The 20274-nt window shown below is 35.6% G+C and overlaps 1 protein-coding gene across 4 annotated transcripts in view; it reads left to right on the plus strand.

Annotated features, from left to right (window-relative positions):
- ZUP1 (zinc finger containing ubiquitin peptidase 1) overlaps positions 1-20274 on the plus strand; it is a 22955-nt gene continuing 2681 nt past the window's right edge. Inside the window, exons 1-8 of one of the 4 annotated variants that reach the window (XM_068551163.1) lie at positions 1-379; positions 1990-2565; positions 5020-5130; positions 7188-7309; positions 9230-9398; positions 15716-15904; positions 16191-16356; positions 19686-19837. In XM_068551163.1, the coding sequence (XP_068407264.1) occupies positions 364-379; positions 1990-2565; positions 5020-5130; positions 7188-7309; positions 9230-9398; positions 15716-15904; positions 16191-16356; positions 19686-19837 (1501 nt within the window). In that variant the 5' untranslated portion in view covers positions 1-363. Of the gene's footprint in view, positions 380-1407; positions 1423-1989; positions 2566-5019; positions 5131-7187; positions 7310-9229; positions 9399-15715; positions 15905-16190; positions 16357-19685; positions 19838-20274 lie in introns of those variants that run through there. The other 3 variants (XM_068551166.1, XM_068551164.1, XM_068551165.1) reach the window with 3 other exon arrangements.

Below are 20274 nucleotides of genomic sequence, written 5' to 3' on the forward strand. Positions count from 1 at the left end.
TGCTGGGAGTCCTTCCCTTCCGGGGAATAGAAGAGCTTTTTGAATTTGTTTCTGGAGGTTAAAGCTTATCGGAGTCCCTCGTTCTCTTCTCGGTTCACCGTGAGTCTCTGGGTAGAAAGAGGGCCTACCTCAGTCTTTTAGGCCGGGAAAGGTAATCGACGCCGCGCACGCACTCCTGCCCGCAAGCCAGCCGGCGTCAGCCGCGGGATCCGAAGAGGAAGCCAAGCACAGGGCAGTGTGGCCGGCCTGTGGCCAGCTCTACAGGCCGGTAGGAAGTGACCGTCCAGCCCTGGTTCCCTGGGCCCAACGCTTTGACCCAGTTAGTATCGGGGCTGGTTTCCTGTCCTGGCCCGGGACGCTGGCATGGACCCTTGCTTGGGTAGGCTCCGGCACCTCTCGCCGGCCTCCGTACATCTCTCATCCCCTTGTTGTGATCTAAGTGTTGGGGAGTTGAAGCGCATCCTTCTGCGTCCAGCTGTGTCCCAGCCCGGGGAACGTAGAAACTTCTCTGCGTGTGACGTTCTTTCCACTGGGGGTTTGGGAGAATTTTCATCTAAAATCAGAGACAATTTTCACTTATCTGAAGGGAAATGGAAAAAAGGACAAAGTTGGAAGTTCTTAGAAAGCTACATTTATTTAAATGATGGGAATAGTTTCCTTAGTTTTCATTTCCTGTTTGTTTTCTGAATATAGTTTCCTTATTTTTCATTTCCTGTTTGTTTTCTGAATAGTTTTTAGCTGAACGGTAGTCTGTAGTAGAAAGGTTGTGACGGTGATTGCTTTTTGAAAATTACTGCTTAGCAAAATCACCTTTGTGTCAGTAGCCAGTACTTTATTTGTCCGTAAAACCCATAAATGACTGCTGATTTAGTACAACTCGTTTTGTAGACCAAACCTCAAAGAGGTGAGATGTCTCACCTAAAATTATGAAACCTGAGATTATAATCCAGTTCTCTTTGACTCTGGAATCAGTGCTGTTTTCTATTATGCTCACTCGGCTTTTATTTTTTTGGGTGGAGAGTACAGCCTCTGGAATCAGTGCTCTTTTCTATTATGCTCACTCTGCTTTTATTTATTTATTTATTTTAATTAATTAATTTATTTATTTATGGCTGTGTTGGGTCTTCGTTTCTGTGTGAGGGCTTTCTCCAGTTGCGGCGAGCGGGGGCCCCTCTTCATCGCGGTGCGCGGGCCTCTCACTGTCGCGGCCTCTCCCGCTGCGGAGCACAGGCTCCAGACGCGCAGGCTCAGTAGTTGTGGCTCACGGGCCCAGTTGCTCCGCGGCACGTGGGATCCTCCCAGACCAGGGCTCGAACCCGTTTCCCCTGCATTGGCAGGCAGATTCCCAACCACTGCGCCACCAGGGAAGCCCTCTGCTTTTATTTTTTTGGGTGGAGAGTACAGCCTTTGGAGCGTGACTGGGTTAGCATTTTGGCTAACTATTTTCTGGCGCTGGTGACATATCTGAGCCAGGGTTTCCTCCATATAGAATGATAATAATGGTGCTTGAATTGGTTTGATATATGTAAAGGTTTTTAACTGTTAACTGCTATTATAAAGATTTGTTTGTTTACCCAATTCATTGTTAATAATTTTAAAGTTTTGTATTTAGATATATTAGTTGATAAGGTTTCTTCTCTTTGTTTTCTCTTACTTGACTTACTTTACCTGCAAGTTTATAAACGTTATTTTTTCTCTACCTCAGTCCAGAGACACACTTTTTGAAATTTTTGAAAAATTATTTACTTTAATTTGCATTATTATTGCCTTTGTTTTATCGAAACCATAAACTTGAAATACAGTAGTGAAATTTTGGTTGAGATTTATAAATAAATTTGTGTATTTGAGGAACAATAAGTACATTGAAAATTTCTTCATCTAAATAATCCAGTTATAAATAACAAATATAATTGCTCGAAATCATTTTACAAAATGTATTTTCTTCAACTCCTACTTTCTAACTTAAAATAATATTGTATTCTTTTCTAGTTACCTGCTGTACCATGCTATCTTGCAATATATGTGGTGTAACAGTAACCTCAGAACCAGACATGAAGGCTCACCTCCTAATTGTTCACATGGAAAATGAAGTTACATGTCCATTTTGCAAGTTGTCAGGTGTGAATTATGATGAAATGTGTTTTCATATTGAAACTGCTCATTTTGAGCAAAATGAACTAGAAAAAAACTTTGAGAGGATTAATACAATACAGTATGGAACTTCAAGTAGCAGGAAGGACAGCACCCTACAGTGTAGAATGGAAGTTAATTCAAGTATTCATTCAGCTTGTGCATCTAATCACCCGAAAATTTCAGCTCCAGGCCCGCCTAATAATGGTATTTTAAAACATAAAGGCTTTTATTCAGAGAACTTAACTGAATCTAGAAAATTCGTGAAAAGTAAGGAAAAACAGTCTGACCGAACTAAAATTAAAGGATCAATTTATGAAGCAATGTATAGTCCTCCTGAATGTCCATTCTGTGGAAAAATAGAAGGTTGTAGTCAAGATATGGAAACTCATGTGAAAACAGAGCATGCTGATCTTTTAGACACTCCATTAGAAGGTAAAGTATTCATTTTATATAATAAGTAAGTAGCAGTAGTCTCAGTTTAATATGTGGTGTCCCAAAAGTTGGTTTGTAAATGAGATCCCTACAAATGTGTTTTCAGTTTGTTTATAACATTGTTCATTTGCCATTATTGCAATATGAAAATACAATAATGGAAAAGAGTTTTGATGCAAATAATAAATGTTTCAGCTACATTGAAAATAGTTTTAGAAACTTTCTGAGGAGAAATACACTCAGAGTCCAGTTTGCAGAGGCCATTCTTTTATTTACCACCAGCCCAGTGGCATCTGAACTGCCTAGGACTCTGATTTTGTTACCAAGTTCTAGTTTGATTCTGTTATGATCAGAGAACAAACTTTATGGTTTAAGTTCTTTTGAATTTCTTGAAACTTCTTTTATGGCCTAAGGTATGGTATATGGTCTATCTCAGCACATCTATAGACACTTGGGGAAAAAAATGTGTATTCTGCGGTTGTTGGGTCGAGTGTTCTATATTTGTCAATTAGGGTATGTTGTTTCATCGTGTTCAGATCTTCCATGTCCTTGCTGATTTCCTGTCTAGCAGTTCTACCAGTTTTTGGAAGGGAGTTGAAGTCCCTAATTATAATTGTATATTTGTCTGTTTTTCCTTTCAGCTCTATTAGGATTTGTTTCATGTATTTTGAGGCTCTTTTATTGGTGCATACACATTTAGAATCATGTATTTCTTTGATACCATTGAGTTTTTAAGAGTAATTTATATATTTTGGATGCAAGTCCTTTATCAGATAATGTGTTATGCAAATACTTTCTCCTGGTCTGAGGCTTGTCTTTTCATTCTCTTAACAGTGTCTTTCACAGTGCAGAAGTTTTTACTTTTAATGAAGTTCAACTTACTTCATTTCTTCTTTCATGGGTTGTGCTTTTGGTGTTGTATCAAAACTCTTTGCCAGACCCAAGGTCACCTTTCCCACGTTATCTTCTAGAAGTTTTATAGTTTTGAATTTTACATTTAAGTCTGATTCATTTGAGTTAATTTCTATAAAAGGTTAAGGAGAGTGCGTAGATTCATTTTTTGAAATTTAATAAATGCTGTTTTTTAGGGAAGTTTCAGGTTCACAGCAAAACTGAGTAGAAAGTACAGAGAGTACCCATATACCCCCGTCCCCTTAGCCTCACAACCTCCTCCATTATTCAACAACCCATACCAAGTGATACGTTTGTTAAAATCAGTGAATCTACATTGACACATTAATATCACTCAAAGTCCATAGTTTACATTAGGGTTCACTCTGGATGTTGTATATTCTACAGGTTTTGACGAATGTATAATGACATGAACCCACCATTTAGTATTTAGTATCAGACAGAATAGTCACACTGCCCTAAAAATCCTCTGTGCTCCACCTATTCATCCTTCCCTCCCCCTGGCCACTGGCAACCACTGATCTTTTTACTATCCATATTTTTGCCTTTTCCAGAATGTCGTATAATTGGAATCATACAGTATGTAGCTTTTTCTGATTGGTTTATTTCACTAAGTAATGTACATTTAAGATTCCTCCATGTCTTTTTATGGCTTGATAGCTCATTCTTTTTTTTTTTAGCGTTGAATAATATTCCTTTGGATGTACCACAGTTTATTTATCTGACCTACTGAAGGACATCTTGGTTGCTTCCAAGTTTTGGCAATTATGAATAAAGCTGCTATAAATGTCCATGTACTGGTTTCTGTGTGGACAGAAATTTTCAATTCATTTGGGTAAATACGAGGGAATTCATGATTCTGGATCATATGGTAACAGTGTGTTTAGTTTTGTAAGAAACTGCCAAACCCTTCCAAAGTGGTTGTACCATCTTGCATTCCCACCAGCAGTAAATGAGAGTTCCTCTTGCTCACATCCTTGCCAGCATTTTGTGTTGTCAGTGGTCCAGATTTTGGTCATTCTAATATATGTGTAGTGTTATCTTGTTTTAATTTGCAGTTCCCTAATAACATAATAACATTTTCTGTACCCAGTATCAGCCAGGTCTTGGTCTTGTAGAGGTACCATTTCTTCTGTCTTGGGCATGCTCCCAACTAGGGCATTTGATCCCAGTGTCCTGCTTTTTTGCTGAATGCTTGAATTCTGCACGTCACCACGCAGTTTGGAGGGTACTGAGAATCCAGCCCCAAAGTCCATATCTGAACTGGCCTCTACTTACCATTTGATTTTCCTTTTTACTTTTCTTTTCTTGTTTTGACTACAGAGCTAAATGTTTATTATTAATATTTTCTTTTATTGTAAGAGGTTTGTGCTTATGCTCAGGCTTTCATCTTGACCCTAGAAGTAGAAAAATTTCTTTAAATCCAACTACAAAGAGCTTTTACTTATTTAATAAAGTTAGTGGGTAGTAGAGTCTTTGACTTGGGGTGAAAAATTTTAAGGTTTTAAAAATCAAACCAACTAAATTATATCTCTAATACAGATTGTAATCAACCACTCTATGACTGCCCTATATGTGGGCTCATCTGTACAAATTACCATATTCTCCAGGAACATGTTGACTTGCATTTGGAAGAAAGCAGCTTTGGACAAGGTATGCCTATTAAAGATAAGAATGTCATGATTTAATTTCTATTTCCTAGGATACTATCTACTTTTTAGATTAGTGTTATAAAGGGAAAAAAAGCCACACTAGTTAAAAATAAATCTGTCCCTTAAAAAAATTCTAATAACGCTTCAACTTTTTTTTTTTTTTAATTTATTTATTTTATTTTTGGATGGGTCTTCGTTGCTGCACGCGAGCTTTCTCTAGTTACGGAGAGCAGGGGCTACTCCTCATTGCGGTGCGCGGGCTTCTCATTGAGGTGGCTTCTCTTGTTGCAGAGCACGGGCTCTAGGCGCACGGGCTTCAGTAGTTGTGGCTCGTGGGCTCTAGAGCGCAGGCTCAGTAGTTGTGTCACACGGGCTTAGTTGCTCCACGGCATGTGGGATCTTCCCGGACCAGGGCTCGAACCCCTGTTCCCTGCACTGGCAGGCGGATTCTTAACCACCGCGCCACCAGGGAAGCCCAAATTTTTTAAGAAGTTTTTTCACAGAAAAGTTATAAAGGATGAACTATTGTGACCAACAACTGAACTAGGGGTGTGAATGCAGGGTTTTGACCTAGAACATCAGTATTTAGAAGACAGTGAAATATTGTACAATTTAAAAAATCTTTTTGATTTATAAGTTGAGGCCATTCTTTCAGCAGCTGGAAGTAGTTGAATTTAGCATCTTGTCAGTAAAAATTGTTTATGAACTAGGAAGCTGCCATATGGCACATATAATTTTAAAAAGAATATGAACTATGAGACTTAAAAGTTTTTCAAGTGCATTTTCAGGTACTCTTCTAGTTTCTTTATTACCACCTACTAGTTTTATAAGAGATACTAAAGTTTTCCTCTGTCCCCTATTTTTTTTAAATAGTGGCATTGATTAATTAATCATGGGGGTGCCTTAGAAGTGGAAAGATCCTATATGATTTTCACAATTCCATTGAAACGAAATGTAATGTAGACCTAAAGAGAAACCAATTGTGTTCTACTGGATTTCAGTTTCTTAAGGTACATAGACATCTCCTGTTAATGCAGGGGTTTTTAGTGTTCATTATCAGTTATCCTAGTACCACTTAGTGATGTCCAGGGATAGCATTACCTGCTCACTCAGCCTAATACGAACATGAGAGTTACTGGAGTAAAGATGGAACAGTTCTCTACTGTGGTGGTTCTTTACTAATTACTGTGGAAGAATAAATCTCTGAAGTTGAGAGTCTGATAGTTCTTACTTTGTTTATGATAAACTTTGTATGGGTACATAAATTATTCTGTAATCCTGTAGTGGGTAATGAGAGAAAGATATGGTCTGAGTGAATCACTGTTGATAGCTTCAGAAGTATGCTAAGAATCAGTTTTGAATTGCATATTTCTACGAGTGGAAGTAGGGACCAATTAGGAAGGTGTAGCAGAGGCTGAGAGATTTGAAAGGAAAGAAAGAATATTCAAATACATAATTAAACCATCAAATTGGGAAGTCAAGGAGATACTGGCCAGAAGACACTCACTAATGGATCTGTGGGACACTGGGTAGAGAGGAAAAAGGGCAAGATGTTCCATAGTTGTACTACTTGCTTGGGGGTCAGACTGTAATTAAGTTACGATCTAATATCTGTACTTTGCAAACTTATATTTTTTACCCTCTTTATTATTTCCTTTTCCCCCCCTAGTATTTCTTTTGAAAACCAATCTGCCTTATTTGTGTTAATGAGGGGCACTACTCAAGGGTGCTACTTAATTTCTCTAAGTTCTGGTTTCCTTTGGAGATAATAATACCTAACTTCCTAAGGTTGTTATGAGGATCCAAATGAGACAATTAATGAGAAGTGCCTGTCACAGCCTAAACACTCAGCGAGTATTAGCGATTTAAGTGGAAGTTATACCCTTACAGAAGCAGTTCAAGTTCTGCTAGATTTGTTCTCAGTGTTTCTGTGACATCATAGTCATGAATAAATGGCAAAATAATAGCATTTACTCCTTTTAAGAAATATGTATTAACATATAAGTGAGCCTTTATTTCAGTAGTTATTTTATTGTAAACATTAAAAATGTATAATAGGTATGGATAGAGTCCAGTGTTCTAGAGATCTAGAATTGGCTCAACAGCTTCAACAAGAAGAAGACAGAAAGAGGAGATCTGAAGAATCAAGACAAGAAATGGAAGAATTTCAGAAGCTGCAGGTACAAAGATTAATAGCAATTATATTATTTTGGTTTGGTTAGAGTTCTTATTTTTCAGACATGCTATCAAGCCTTCAGCCTATTATTTTTGTCTCTATTATGCAAAATTTTTTTTTACATATATTTTTTATAGTTCATAACAGCCACCATTTATAGCTACTTTATTTATTTATTTATTTTTATTTTTGGCTGTGTTGGGTCTTCGGTTCGTGCGAGGGCTTTCTCTAGTTGCGGCAAGTGGGGGCCACTCTTCATCGCGGTGCGGGGACCGCTCTTCATCGCGGTGCGTGGGCCTTTCACTATCGCGGCCCCTCCCGTTGCGGGGCACAGGCTCCAGACGCGCAGGCTCAGTAGTTGTGGCTCACGGGCCCAGCCGCTCCGTGGCATGTGGGATCTTCCCAGACCAGGGCTCGAACCCGTGTCCCCTGCATTAGCAGGCAGATTCTCAACCACTGCGCCACCAGGGAAGCCCCACAGCCACCATTTATAAGTACTCATTCTGGTCATGTACTGGGGTGAACACTTCGTATAAAGTATCTTAAAATCTTCACTGCTCCATGAAGTTATTTTAGACCTTTTTTTTTAACAGCAGATGAAGAAATGGAGACACAAAGTACTTAAGTAGCTTAACTTGCTCAGGGTTTGGCAGTATTAAATGGTAAAGCCTGGATATAAACCTATGTCGATGGGGAAAATTAGGAAATTGAGACTCAGAATTTTAAGTGTTTGTATAGGTACTTAAAACAGAAACTTAGAATTAATGTCTCCTGAGTCTTAAATTCTTTTAGTGATTGCAATTCAGGCATTTAGAAAGAACCATTTTTAATGGAAAATGCTTTTTGATGATGTTTGAGACTTCATTTATTTTAGGTGAGTGGTGGTATCTGTTGAACTAAACTGGTAGCATCTATTATATTTTTAATGCATGAAAAATTTTAACAGCTTTTTCTACTTTTTTCAGACCTAATTTGCTGTAGACTATGATGTCATCTGTGCTGATAATGCTCATAGAGTTTTTAAGTGTTCTTTTTCTATGTGCTAATAGGGTAATGTATGAGTAAAAAGGGTTTATGATTGAATAGGTTTGAAAGTGTCCAGCTAAACAGGTTTGTGAACTTGGGGTCTTCTCAAAGCCTTTAATATACTAATATGCATTGTACATATCATAATCTTCCTGAACTTATTTGACCTCTGACTTTTTTTTCTCCAGTATCTTAGACATGGCTATTCTTCCTTTGGAATATCTAATTTAGGCTATTTTTCTCATTCATGACTCATTTATTTGCAAAATTATTTTCCCACCAGGATTCAGAGGAGAAAAGAAAGTTGGCTTTTCCTAAGTCGTCTTTGCCTTATATAATTCTGAAACATTATCAATACAAAAAGTTTTCAGTGTTTAAGGGAGTTTATTATGTAAGTTTGCAGGTTACTTGTTCAGATCTCAGAAATGTTTCCCATAGGGGCTGTTTTAACATATTATTGTCAGTGTGCAAAAACATAGTTCATTCACTACATAGAATGAATACCTGAATGAATTATGGATTAAGTAGGCCTTTGTAGGCTAGCCTAGGAACCAAATAACAAGTATTGACAGGTTGTCTTGAAAAAATCATCAGTATGGTCAGAACTCATCTGCCTTTCACAGTACCATTAGTAGGAAGACAGGATTCTCTACTTTCCCTACTACAAGGAAAACAAGTCTCTTGCCATGATGGTTGTTTGTAGAGAAAGGCTATTAACTTAGGGATTTTTTTGTGTGTGATTTATTTTTCATAAAAATCTTTAAGTTGACTTGTATAAAAGTCTATAAACCAGAATGTTTCAAAATATATTTCCAGATATAAAAAATAGTTGGAAGTTTCCATCCTCATTGATGTAAAGGGACATAAAAATTAAGTCATTTGTGTTTATGTTCAATAGAGACAGTATGGTTTAAATAATTCTGGAGGATACAAACAACAGCAGCTACGAAATATGGAGTTAGAAGTAAATAGGGGAAGAATGCATCCATCTGAATTTCATAGAAGAAAAGCTGATATGATGGAATCACTAGCTATTGGTATTGATGATGAAAAAACAAAAACTTCTGGTGAGTATTTAAACATCCAAATCATGGTTTTAATATTCCATACATCACTGAAGTAATAATCAGAATTATTTGAATTTTGCTTAATTTTCATAACCCATAGTTTATATAGTTTTAGGTGAGACTGTGTGTTCAAGTAATTTTTTGTTTGTTGTTTTAAAACTCCTGAACTTTTATTTTTACAGTAAATAATTCACTTAAAAATAATTCACTTTTATATTGTGTCAATTTATTTGACATTTGAAAACAAACCTTTTAGAAAAGTTTTTATTAAGTGCTTACTATGTTCTAGGCAATTGCTGTCTAGTAGAATATGAACCACATAAATAATTTTAAATTTCCAGTAGTCACATTAGAAAAAGTAAAAAGGACTAGGTGAAATTAATTTTAATATTTTTCCAGCGTGTCCATAATATGTCAACATGTAATCGGTATTAAAAACTATTAATGGGATATTTTGCAATTCTTCAAAATCCAATGTGTATTTTACTTTGCAGGGCATCTCAGTTTGGACAAGCCACACTTCAGGTATTCAAATAGCCACATGTAAATAGTTTCTACCGTATTGTTCAGTACAGTTTTAGATACTAAGACCTTTATATATATTGTATCATGTAACTCTCAAAAGAAAAATCTTGTGTACTGTTAGATTTTTCTGGATGAGGTCATTGTGACTTAGGTTAAATTACTTTCCCAAAGTAAGGTTACATAGCTAGTTATCGGCCCAGCTGGTATTCACAATCAGATCTGCCTTGTTCCAAAGAATGCCATTTTTCCTGATGTTTTTAACTTTTTTTTTTTAACATATCTGTTAGTATAGTTTTAAAAAAACCCCAAATTATATGGAAACAGCTTTGTTCCCACCACCCAGTTTTTATGAAATTTAATGTTTTAAAGCTGTAAACCCTTTCATATGTATTTTAAACCCCTTGCGTACCCCTCATTCATTCTGATTTCTCCTCCTCCACAAAGGGAATCATTATCCTGAATTTGGTATTTATCAGTCTCATATATGTTTTAATAATTTTATCGTATATGTAGGTTTCCATAATAATACATAATCTTTTATATTTTAAACTACATGTAAATTGGTATACAATATGTATGCTTTAATTGGATTTGCTTAAATATATTGATTCTTATAACTGTACTTCATTCATTTTGATTGCTGTGTAGAATTTCCTTGTATTACTTAGGTTGTTTCCAGTGTTTTATTCTTACAAATTGTGAACAGGTTTCCCCCTCAAGAGTTTCTCTAACATCCAGACTGGAAATACTAGATTAAAGGGTATTTGCATAATTAACTTTGTTAAGGGTATTATGGAGTTGTTTTCTAAAATGGTTGTAATCTACATTAGCATCAGTGTGTTCTGACATATACTTTGTATTGTGACACATTTTAATTTTTGCCATTTAATAGAGCATGAGAGGAGGATACATCTCGTAATTGTATTTCTCAGATTACTCCTGAGTTAGTTTCTTCTGTAAATAACCTAGTCCCTTCCTTTTTCCCTTCTCTGTTGGGTTGTTTGTCCTTTTCTTATTGATTTTTGGAAGTCCATTAAGTATTCAGGTTACTAATTCTTCATTGATTATATGAGGAGCCAATATCTTCTTCAAATCTATAATTTGCCTTTAAATTTTGTACATGGTGTCTTCAATTAGACAGAATTTTAAATTTGAATATAATAGAATTTCTCTATCTTTCCCTTTATTTGTATTCTAAGTGTCTTGTTTAAGAAACTCCCCCATCTTTTAGATCATAAGCATATCCCTTTATATTGTCTTTAAATATTTATACCCTTAAAATGGATAACCAACAAGGACCTACTGTATAGCACAGGGAACTCTGCTCAATATTATGTAACAACCTAAATGGGAAAAGAATTTGAAAAAGAATAGATACATGTATATGTATAACTGAATCTCTTTGCTGTACACCTGAAACCATCACAACATTGTTAATCAGCTATACTCCAATATAAAATAAAAAGTTTAAAAAAAAGTGTATATTTTTTTAAAAAGATAATTCCTTCCCATAGATCATGGTATTTTTTTATGCCAGCTGGAAGTAATTATATCACATAAAAATCAACTCACTGTGATAAACCATAGTATGAAAAAGAATATTATATGTATAACTGAGTCACTTTGCTGTACAGTAGAAATTAACACATTGTAAATCAACTATACTTCAATAAAATAAACTAAAATTTAAAAAAAACAGAACAAAACAAAAGAAAAATTTATGCCTGCTTTTCATATTCAGGAATTCCCTGACGGTCCAGTGGTTAGGACTCCGCACTTCCACTGCAGGGGGCACAAGTTTGATCCCTGGTTGGGGAACTAAGATCCCGCAAGTGGCGCTGCCAAAAATATAAAATAAAATAAAGTAGCCATTACTAAAAAAAAAAATTATACCTTGCTTTTCATATTTTGACTTTTAATCAACTTGGAATTTATTTGTGCATATGTCTGTGTGAGAGAGAGGGAAGGAGGGAAAAAGGGGAGTGAGAGAAAGAGAAGGTATGGATCTAATTTTTCCCCTTATTCATAGTGATACTTACAATACTAAGTTGTTATTGCTTGTTTATCTCAGTACCGTTTAGCAAATCTGTACTGTCTCCATGTGTTTGTAACACATACGTCATATTTTCATATATCCATAGGTCTGTTTCTGAAGGCTGTCTTTATACTTAAAGGGTCTCCCTGCAGAAAGTTTCCATACGGGATAGGACTTCCCAGCAGATGTGTAATATGATGCATTAGGGTATATAGGAAGAAAATATTAGAACTTCTACTTGTCTTTAATTTATGTTATCCTTTAATTTCTGTTTATGCATATGTTTTAGAGTTACTGGAGAATATAGTAGTGTATGTATAATTTAAAATAAATATATCTGTGAAAGATTGAAGAACACTGCCCTGTAACATACTGTGTCCTTTTTATAAGCTACCTTGAAATTTAGAAGTAATCAGTTTGGTGCTAGATTTTTTTTTACTCCATTCACTCATTTCTCCCACCCCCCAACGTCCTGCCTCTGGCAAAGACCAGTCTGTTCCCTGTATCCATCAGCTTGTTTTTGTTGTTGTGGTTGTTGTTTTGTTGTGTTTTTAGATTCCACATGTAAGAGAGATCATGCAGTATTTGTCTTTCCCTGTCTGACTTACTCCACTTAGCATAATGCCCTTAAGGTCCCTCCACTGTTATAAATGGCAAGATTTCATTCTGTTCTGTGGCTAAATAATATTCCATTGTATGTATGTATGTGTGTGTGTGTGTTATGTCTTCTCATTTTGTTTTTTTTGTTGTTGTTACATTCATTTTTTTTATTCTTTTTTTTTTATTGGGGTATAGTTGATTTACAATATTATATTAGTTTCAGGTATACAACATAGTGATTCAATACTTTTTAGATTATACTCTATTTAAAGTTATTATAAAATATTGGCTATATTCTTTGTGCTGTATAATATATCCTTGTAGCTTATTTATTTTATACATAGTAGTTTGTACTTCTTAACCCCCTACCCCTATCTTGCCCCCTTTTCCTTCTCTCTCCCCACTGGTTAACCACTGATATGTTCTCTATATATGTGAGTCTGTTTCTGTTTTGTTATATTCATTTGTTTTATTTTTTAGATCCCTCATATAAGTGATAACATACAGTATTTGTCTTTCTCTGTCTGACTTATTTTACTAAGCGTTATTACCCTCCAGGTCCATCCATGTTGTTGCAGGTGGTGAAATTTCATTCTCTTTTATGGCTGAGTAGCATTCCTTTGCATGTATGTATGTGTACCACAATTTCTTTATCCATTCATCCTTCAGTGGACACTTAGGGTCTATATCTTGCCTATTATAAACCATTATGCAGTGAACATGGGGGTGCATATATCTTTTCAAGTTAGTGTTTTTGTTTTCTTCTGATAACAGATTGGCTTGCTGTGTCATATGGTAGTGAAATTGCTGGATCATATGGTAGTTCTAGTTTTATTTTTTTGAGGAACCTCCATGCTGTTTTCAATAGTGGCTGCAACAGCTTTCAAAAGTATGCAAATATATACAGTCCTGTTGGACTGCTAGTATAAGGCCTGCTGACCAGGTGATATGGCAGTGTCCCCTGGGTGACAATCGCAAAAATCAGGGTTGCACACAAGTGTATGGGCTCTTTTCTGGAAGTTACTGGTAAGCTGGAGTAAGGCAGAGGGAGAATGCCAAGGGGGCATCCACAGCCTTCGTTCCTTGAGAGCAGCTCCCTAGTCCACTAGATAGTGCCAATCCTGAAGCTTGCCCCCCAGGCTGAAGCTCTAAGACAAAGAAAGAGGCTGCCTTCAGAGAAGGACTTGGGGATATGCCTCAGTTTTTTGTCTGTGCAGTGCCCTGGAGGTGGCGGCCTTCTAAGAGTCGTCTTCCCGATTGCCATAGTCCTGAGACTATTCCTGAGACCGAGGAATGCAAGCCCTCCTGGCCACCAGAATCAGACCATCAGGGTGGCAGCTGTGAAAGCTGGGGTACCAGGCGTAAAAACCAGGACACCAGCCGTGTGTAAGGCTCCCCTCCAGGAGACACTGGCTCTCTGAAAACTTTCCTAACCTTGGGAAGGAAAAAGAAATCCAGATCCAGGAAATCCAGAATTCCAAATAAAATTTTTATTTTTTGTTAGTTATGCAGATGTTAATTGAAGCTGCTCTCATTTGAAGAGTCTCATTATTTTAACATTCTATATTCTATATAGAATAGAATATAATTTAACAGAAGGTAGATTCATCTTGGAAAATATCTAAAGATATTTTGGTGCTAAGAAATAAAAAACTTTAATTATGAGGAAATTTTCCTTTAAAAGCAAGTGATATGTGGTTACTAGGACAGTATTACCTACACAATGAGGCACCATTGAGTTAGTAATAACTATGCCAAAGTATATTAGAATGTACATTACTTTTTTTTTTCTATTTTTCTATTATTCCACCTCATTCTTAAATGTCTCTCAAATCTTGATCTCTTTATCAACGTCTGTGATACTGAATCTCACATTAATTTCTCTGAATTCCTAGAGTACCCATTCCATGCTACAACATTTAGTACTCAGTTATATAGCATTTTAATTGTTCTTTTTCTTGACCATGAGTCTAATCTTTTTAAGTTCCCTGGAAATGGTTATAATGGTCTATATTTCTGTGCTTCATAGTGTAGACACAGCTACAACTCTTGGTTCCTTTAATTGTTTTGACTTGTTGACTCTGCCTTCTTAAAGACAAAAACCCATTTTCCTAAAGGATACTCTTCATTCAAGTAAAGCATTTAGTGATTGCCTTTTTGGCGCCATGTTCTATGTGAGAAAGTATGGGCTATCCAAATAAGATTTTCCTGCCAATAAGCTTCCCAGAGTCTGTAAAGTATACACAAAGAACTGTAGTATTCTGCCATGACAGAATATGACCAGTACCTAGGAGGCACAACAAGTAAAATGTAGTGATTGTTCAGAAAAAGAGGACCTTTTTGTTTGGGGTTATGGAATCAGGAAAAGTGTTTACGAAGACTGTAGCATTTGCTTCTGAAAGTATCAGTAGGATTTTGAAATATAGGGAGAGTTACTAGAAGGAGGAAAGGGATAGAATCAGATGTACCCTGTCCTAACACCTTGTTATTCATACTATAGCACTTATTATAATCTGGGTCCAGGAGATTTTAAGGAATATTGTCATAATATTTTGTATCCTCAATGCTTAGCATAGTGCTAAGTATATAAAAAGTGCTTAGTAAATATTGTAATTGAATGAAAACTCCATGGTCAAAATCATGTTTAATGTGTTCAGTTAGGCCACAGCCAAAATTATGGCAAGAAGAGTGGTTTGAAATAAAGGTAAGTTAGAGGATAGCTTGCTGTGGGCTTCATATACCATGGATTAAAACTATTCCATGGGTAATAGGAAGCTATTGAAGTTTTTAAATTGGGAGCAAATTGACTAGGACTGAGCTTCAGAAAGAATGATGTCCAGCAGAATGTATAATAAAATGGGGGGACAAGAACATTCATTCAGCAGTGTACTTGTATGTGCTGGCCCTGCAGATGCAGAAGTGAAGGAAGCAAACAGTTTCAATTCAGCATAATAAGTAATATGCTAGTATTAGGAAACTCGCATGGTAGTAAATAAGCAGGAAAATAACCAAGATTATATCAGTAAAAAGATAAAGAAGATGGAATTGACAGGATTTAGATGTGGCCCTTGAGAAAGAGATTGATATTAGAAATATATGAGACAGCCATAGAAAGATGATATCCCTCTAAACCTTCTAAATCTCTTTTCCACTTTAGGAATTATGGAAGCACTTTATAGGTATTATCAGAATGCTGCCACAGATGTGAGGCGTGTGTGGCTTTCTACAGTAGTGGATCACTTTCATTCATCTTTTGGTGACAAAGGTTGGGGTTGTGGTTACAGAAATTTCCAAATGCTGCTTTCATCATTATTGCAAAATGATGCATATGATGATTGCTTGAAAGGTATGTGAAATACGGTACCCTGAACTTATCATCTGATAAAGTACATTTGATGTGCAATGAATTAATATATAGTAGGCACAATTAATAGCTTTAATAAAGATGTATTTTAGTGGATATTTACCTTAAAAGCCTGAATTCTGGTTGAAGGAAGAGAAAATGATACAGTAGAAGATGTCAGAAATAATGGCTTAAAAACTGTAGGTTCCTGTAGAATGTATGGTGTACGGCTAAATGATATTATTCAGTACTAACTGTCATATTACATATTTGCTTTGTATGATTTTAGGCATGTCAGTTCCTTGCATTCCAAAAATTCAGTCTATGATTGAAGATGCATGGAAGGAAGGTTTTGATCCTCAGGGTGCCTCTCAACTTAATAACAGGTTACAGGGAACAAAGGCCTGGATTGGAGCATGTGAAGTATATACACTTCTGACCTCCCTAAGGATAAAGTATGTACCTAAAAAACCAAGTTAATGTTATTGTCATATCTGGGAAATTTTTGTTATTGTGTTTTTTTTTATCAAAGGGATAGTTAAAAAATAAAATTTAAGTAGCATTAAAATGAAAGACTTAACAATGAAAACCAGCAACTCATTCCCCATTTCATGCTCTTCTCTATTCTCAAGTCCTGTCTCTCAGAGGCAGCTGTCACTTCCATTGTTTTTAAGTAATATGCTTTCATGGCTTTTTCTTGGTTTGTCACTTTTAAACATTGTCTACTGCATTCTCCTTATATCTCCTGTCTGTTTCCCCTCAATTTTTATAATATGGTTAAATCTCAGTTTTTATTAAGTTAAAGTCAGAGTTTACATCATGACTGTGTAAATATTATTCATTGCTGATTTTATATCTTTCCTGAAAAGCTTTTTAAAATTTTCTTTGAGTTAAGAATTACCTTTCCTTTTCCGTTTTACAGTTTGGCTGCATCATGGTCAAATTTTTCCCAAAACTCCACTTATCATGAAATCTGAGGCACTCCTTATTCCTGGACACCTTTTTCTTGAAGCCATCTTTCCTCTGCTCTAGTCTGGATTATTTGCCTTCTAGATCCCTTCCACAGCTCTAATCATGTTGCATTTCTTCACTGTTTTCTTGAATTGGATCCTGGATTTTTCCTGGATTCCATGTCTTTCTCTTTTTTGGATTACCCTCTTTTGCTTGAACACTTCCTAAGAAAGGGTACCTAGTCTTATTACGTAAGTGCTAGTTTGTGTGGCTGTATTATTCTTAACTCAAAATCATTTTCAAATCAGATCAAGTTGTTACTCTGTTGACTTCTAGCAATCAGTATTACTAAAGAGAAGGTAAGCTGCCATCTGATTTTTGTTCCTTTGTGTATAACCTATTTATTTCCTCTGGAAGTTTTTCTTTTCTTAGCCTCGATGCTATGAAATTTCACCATTGGATGTGGGGCTTTGATTCATTGTGTTGGGCATTTGTTTTTCCTTTTGAATCTGGAATTGTAGGCTATAAGATCTCAGTATAGTGGTTAAGAGCTTACACTTTTTGAAGTAAGATTGCCTACAATTGATTCTAGCTTTCTGCCTACTAGCTCTATGACTTAACTTGTTGTCCTAGTCCCACCATTGATAAAAGAACATGTAAATAGTTACTGCTTCATAGACTTGGAGTGATGATTAAATGAGATATTAATGTCCTTAGGACTATGACAGGCATGTAGTAAGAGCTTAGAGGTTAACTGTTGTTTGATAATTATGATCCCTCCATTTTCTTTATTTTTCTTTCTGGAACTCCTGTTAGTTGGCCACTGAACTTCTTTGACTTTCTTTGATTTTGTTTTACTATCTAAATTTACTCAACGTTATCTCCCAACAATTTTAACAATTTAACAATCATGTTTTTAATTTTAAGGGGTAATTTCATAGCATCGTATTCTTTTATGGTTGTAAACTTTTTTTCCAACATTTTCTTTTTTTTCTATTCCTTGCATTTTTCTGTATCCTTCATGTTAAATTGTTTTCATGTCTATTTATTTTAGTCTTTTCCATTTGGAAGGCTTTCTTCTAACTTTTAAAAATCCTGGGCTTCCCTGGTGGCGCAATGGTTGAGAGTCTGCCTGCCAATGCAGGGGACATGGGTTCGAGCCCTGGTCTGGGAAGATCCCACATGCCGCGGAGCAACTGGGCCCGTGAGCCACAATTACTGAGCCTGCGCGTCTGGAGCCTGTGCTCCGCAACAAGAGAGGCCGCGATAGTGAGAGGCCCGCTCACCGCGATGAAGAGTGGCCTCCGCTTGCCACAGCTAGAGAAAGCCTGTGCACAGAAACGAAGACCCAAACACAGTCATAAATTAATTAATTAATTAATTAAAAATCCTTAGCTGTCTGTTCCTAAAGTGAAGAATGAGGCACTGAAAAGCTGATTGGCGGACCTGGGCTTTCAAGAGGCATCGGAGATAGATGCTTATGATCATCTTTAATGGAAAGTTTGCCCTAAGCTTCATGACTCTATATTTCCTTTTATGTTTGTTTCTAAGTAATTTAGCCAGTGTTTTTACATCATTTCTATCATGTTAATTGATTCAGAAGTAAAAATATTTCTTAAATTTTAAATAGAAAAACGAATGTGTGTATAATAACTTTCTCGAATTATTAAATTGAAAGGACTATTTTAATGCCCTCTAAATTTATTTTTTCTTTTTTTCTTTTCCTTTTTGCCAGTCTGTTCACACCTTCAGATTATATATACTATATCATGTTTTGAGCTTTTAAGTAATTTTTAAGGAAAGGAAAAAATTTTTTTTAAGTACCTGATGAATCCAGCTGTTTTCTTGGCACCTGAAATAGTTTAGTTTTTTGTAAAGCCTTTTTATTACTATACCCTGAATTTGCTTACTAGTTATTTAAATGTCTTTCTTTTGCTCTCTGTGTATTATAGTCTGTAGGATACTATTCACATTCTAAATCTAAGCCTGCAGTCAACTGCTAACTCAAAAGCACTGTTCTTTTTGATAGTTTTTCCAGAAGTTCATTTCAACATTTAAAGCTCAGTAGTAATCAGTTGAAAGTTATCAACATTAAACTTGGTGTATTTGGAAACTTTATGGCCAAGAGAGACAAGGATAGGATATCTGTGCTATACTTTAAAGTGAAAATAAAGCTTTTAATTGCTTTTCCTTATATTTGACCTTTTTAAAAATAGTTGTTGAGAAGTGTAAATAGTGCTCCTGGTTAAAATAGTTTGGTTTATTCATGGTTGACTTCCTCTTGAGGAAACAATACCACCATGGTCTGTTGCCAAATAGGAGATAGATAGATGTATAGATGGGGGTACATACAGGTTTTTTATGATCTTTACAGGTATTCTTTTCTTGTCTATTATTGAAATTTGAGAGAACTGACAGGAAAAATATTTAGGATATTTTTGATAGCTTCAAATGGCTGTTGAGGAATTATAATTAGAGGTCGACTTCTAATTGATCATCAGGTTTAGAGACTTTGGAGTAAAAGTTCCTATGTCTCAGGTTATATGTAGACTTTTAAAAATCAAGTATGATCCTCATTTACTACTAATGGAAGTTTTATATGTCAGAAAATTTTTGTAACTTTTATATCTGTCATCAACCTTAAAAGTTATTTAAATAATTTCCTCATAAAATAACAGTTTTCAGATAAACAATAAAATTTTTATTTCTTCTTAAGAAAATGATGAAATAAAATTAATTCTAAATTAAGAAGTGTTTGTATTTTATAACTCCATTGATGAAAAAATTTTTTTAATATTTTCTAAATAATCCATTTTGTCAATTTTTTTTATAGGTGTCGTATTATTGACTTTCACAAGTCAACTGGCCCTTTGGGTACACACCCTCGCTTATTCGAATGGATATTGAGCTACTATTCTTCAGAGAGAGAAGGGAGTCCAAAAGTAGTGTGTACATCTAAACCTCCTATCTATCTTCAGTATCAAGGTTAGTATAACTTACAGATACTAAGTATAACTTATAAGACAATTTATTTTTATAAGACAAGTAATTGGCTTTTGCTTTAGGATACGTTAAGATTCTGATAATGGGAGGAGAGAAGTATTGTCATATTACTCTGATTTTTAGAGCTATATTGTCATCATAATACATTCCAGTAATGGATGATATCCTTGGCATTTTCAGGGCCACCTGGTTCACTCTCCCTTTATTGTTCATCCTTTACATTTTCCAAGGCTTTACCTCACTTCAGTGAGGCCTTCCCTGACCATCTTTTTAAAAATTTCATCTTGTTATTCTACCCCCCTCCAATAATGGCATTTCTTATCCCTCTTCCCTGCTTTATTTTTCTTTATCGAACATGATATATATAAACTTTACCTATTTACCTTGCTATGGAGAACTACTTCCTATTAGAATATAAG

The sequence above is a fragment of the Eschrichtius robustus genome, chromosome 9 (genome assembly GCF_028021215.1).
Source record: "Eschrichtius robustus isolate mEscRob2 chromosome 9, mEscRob2.pri, whole genome shotgun sequence".
Taxonomy (NCBI): Eukaryota; Metazoa; Chordata; class Mammalia; order Artiodactyla; family Eschrichtiidae; genus Eschrichtius; species Eschrichtius robustus.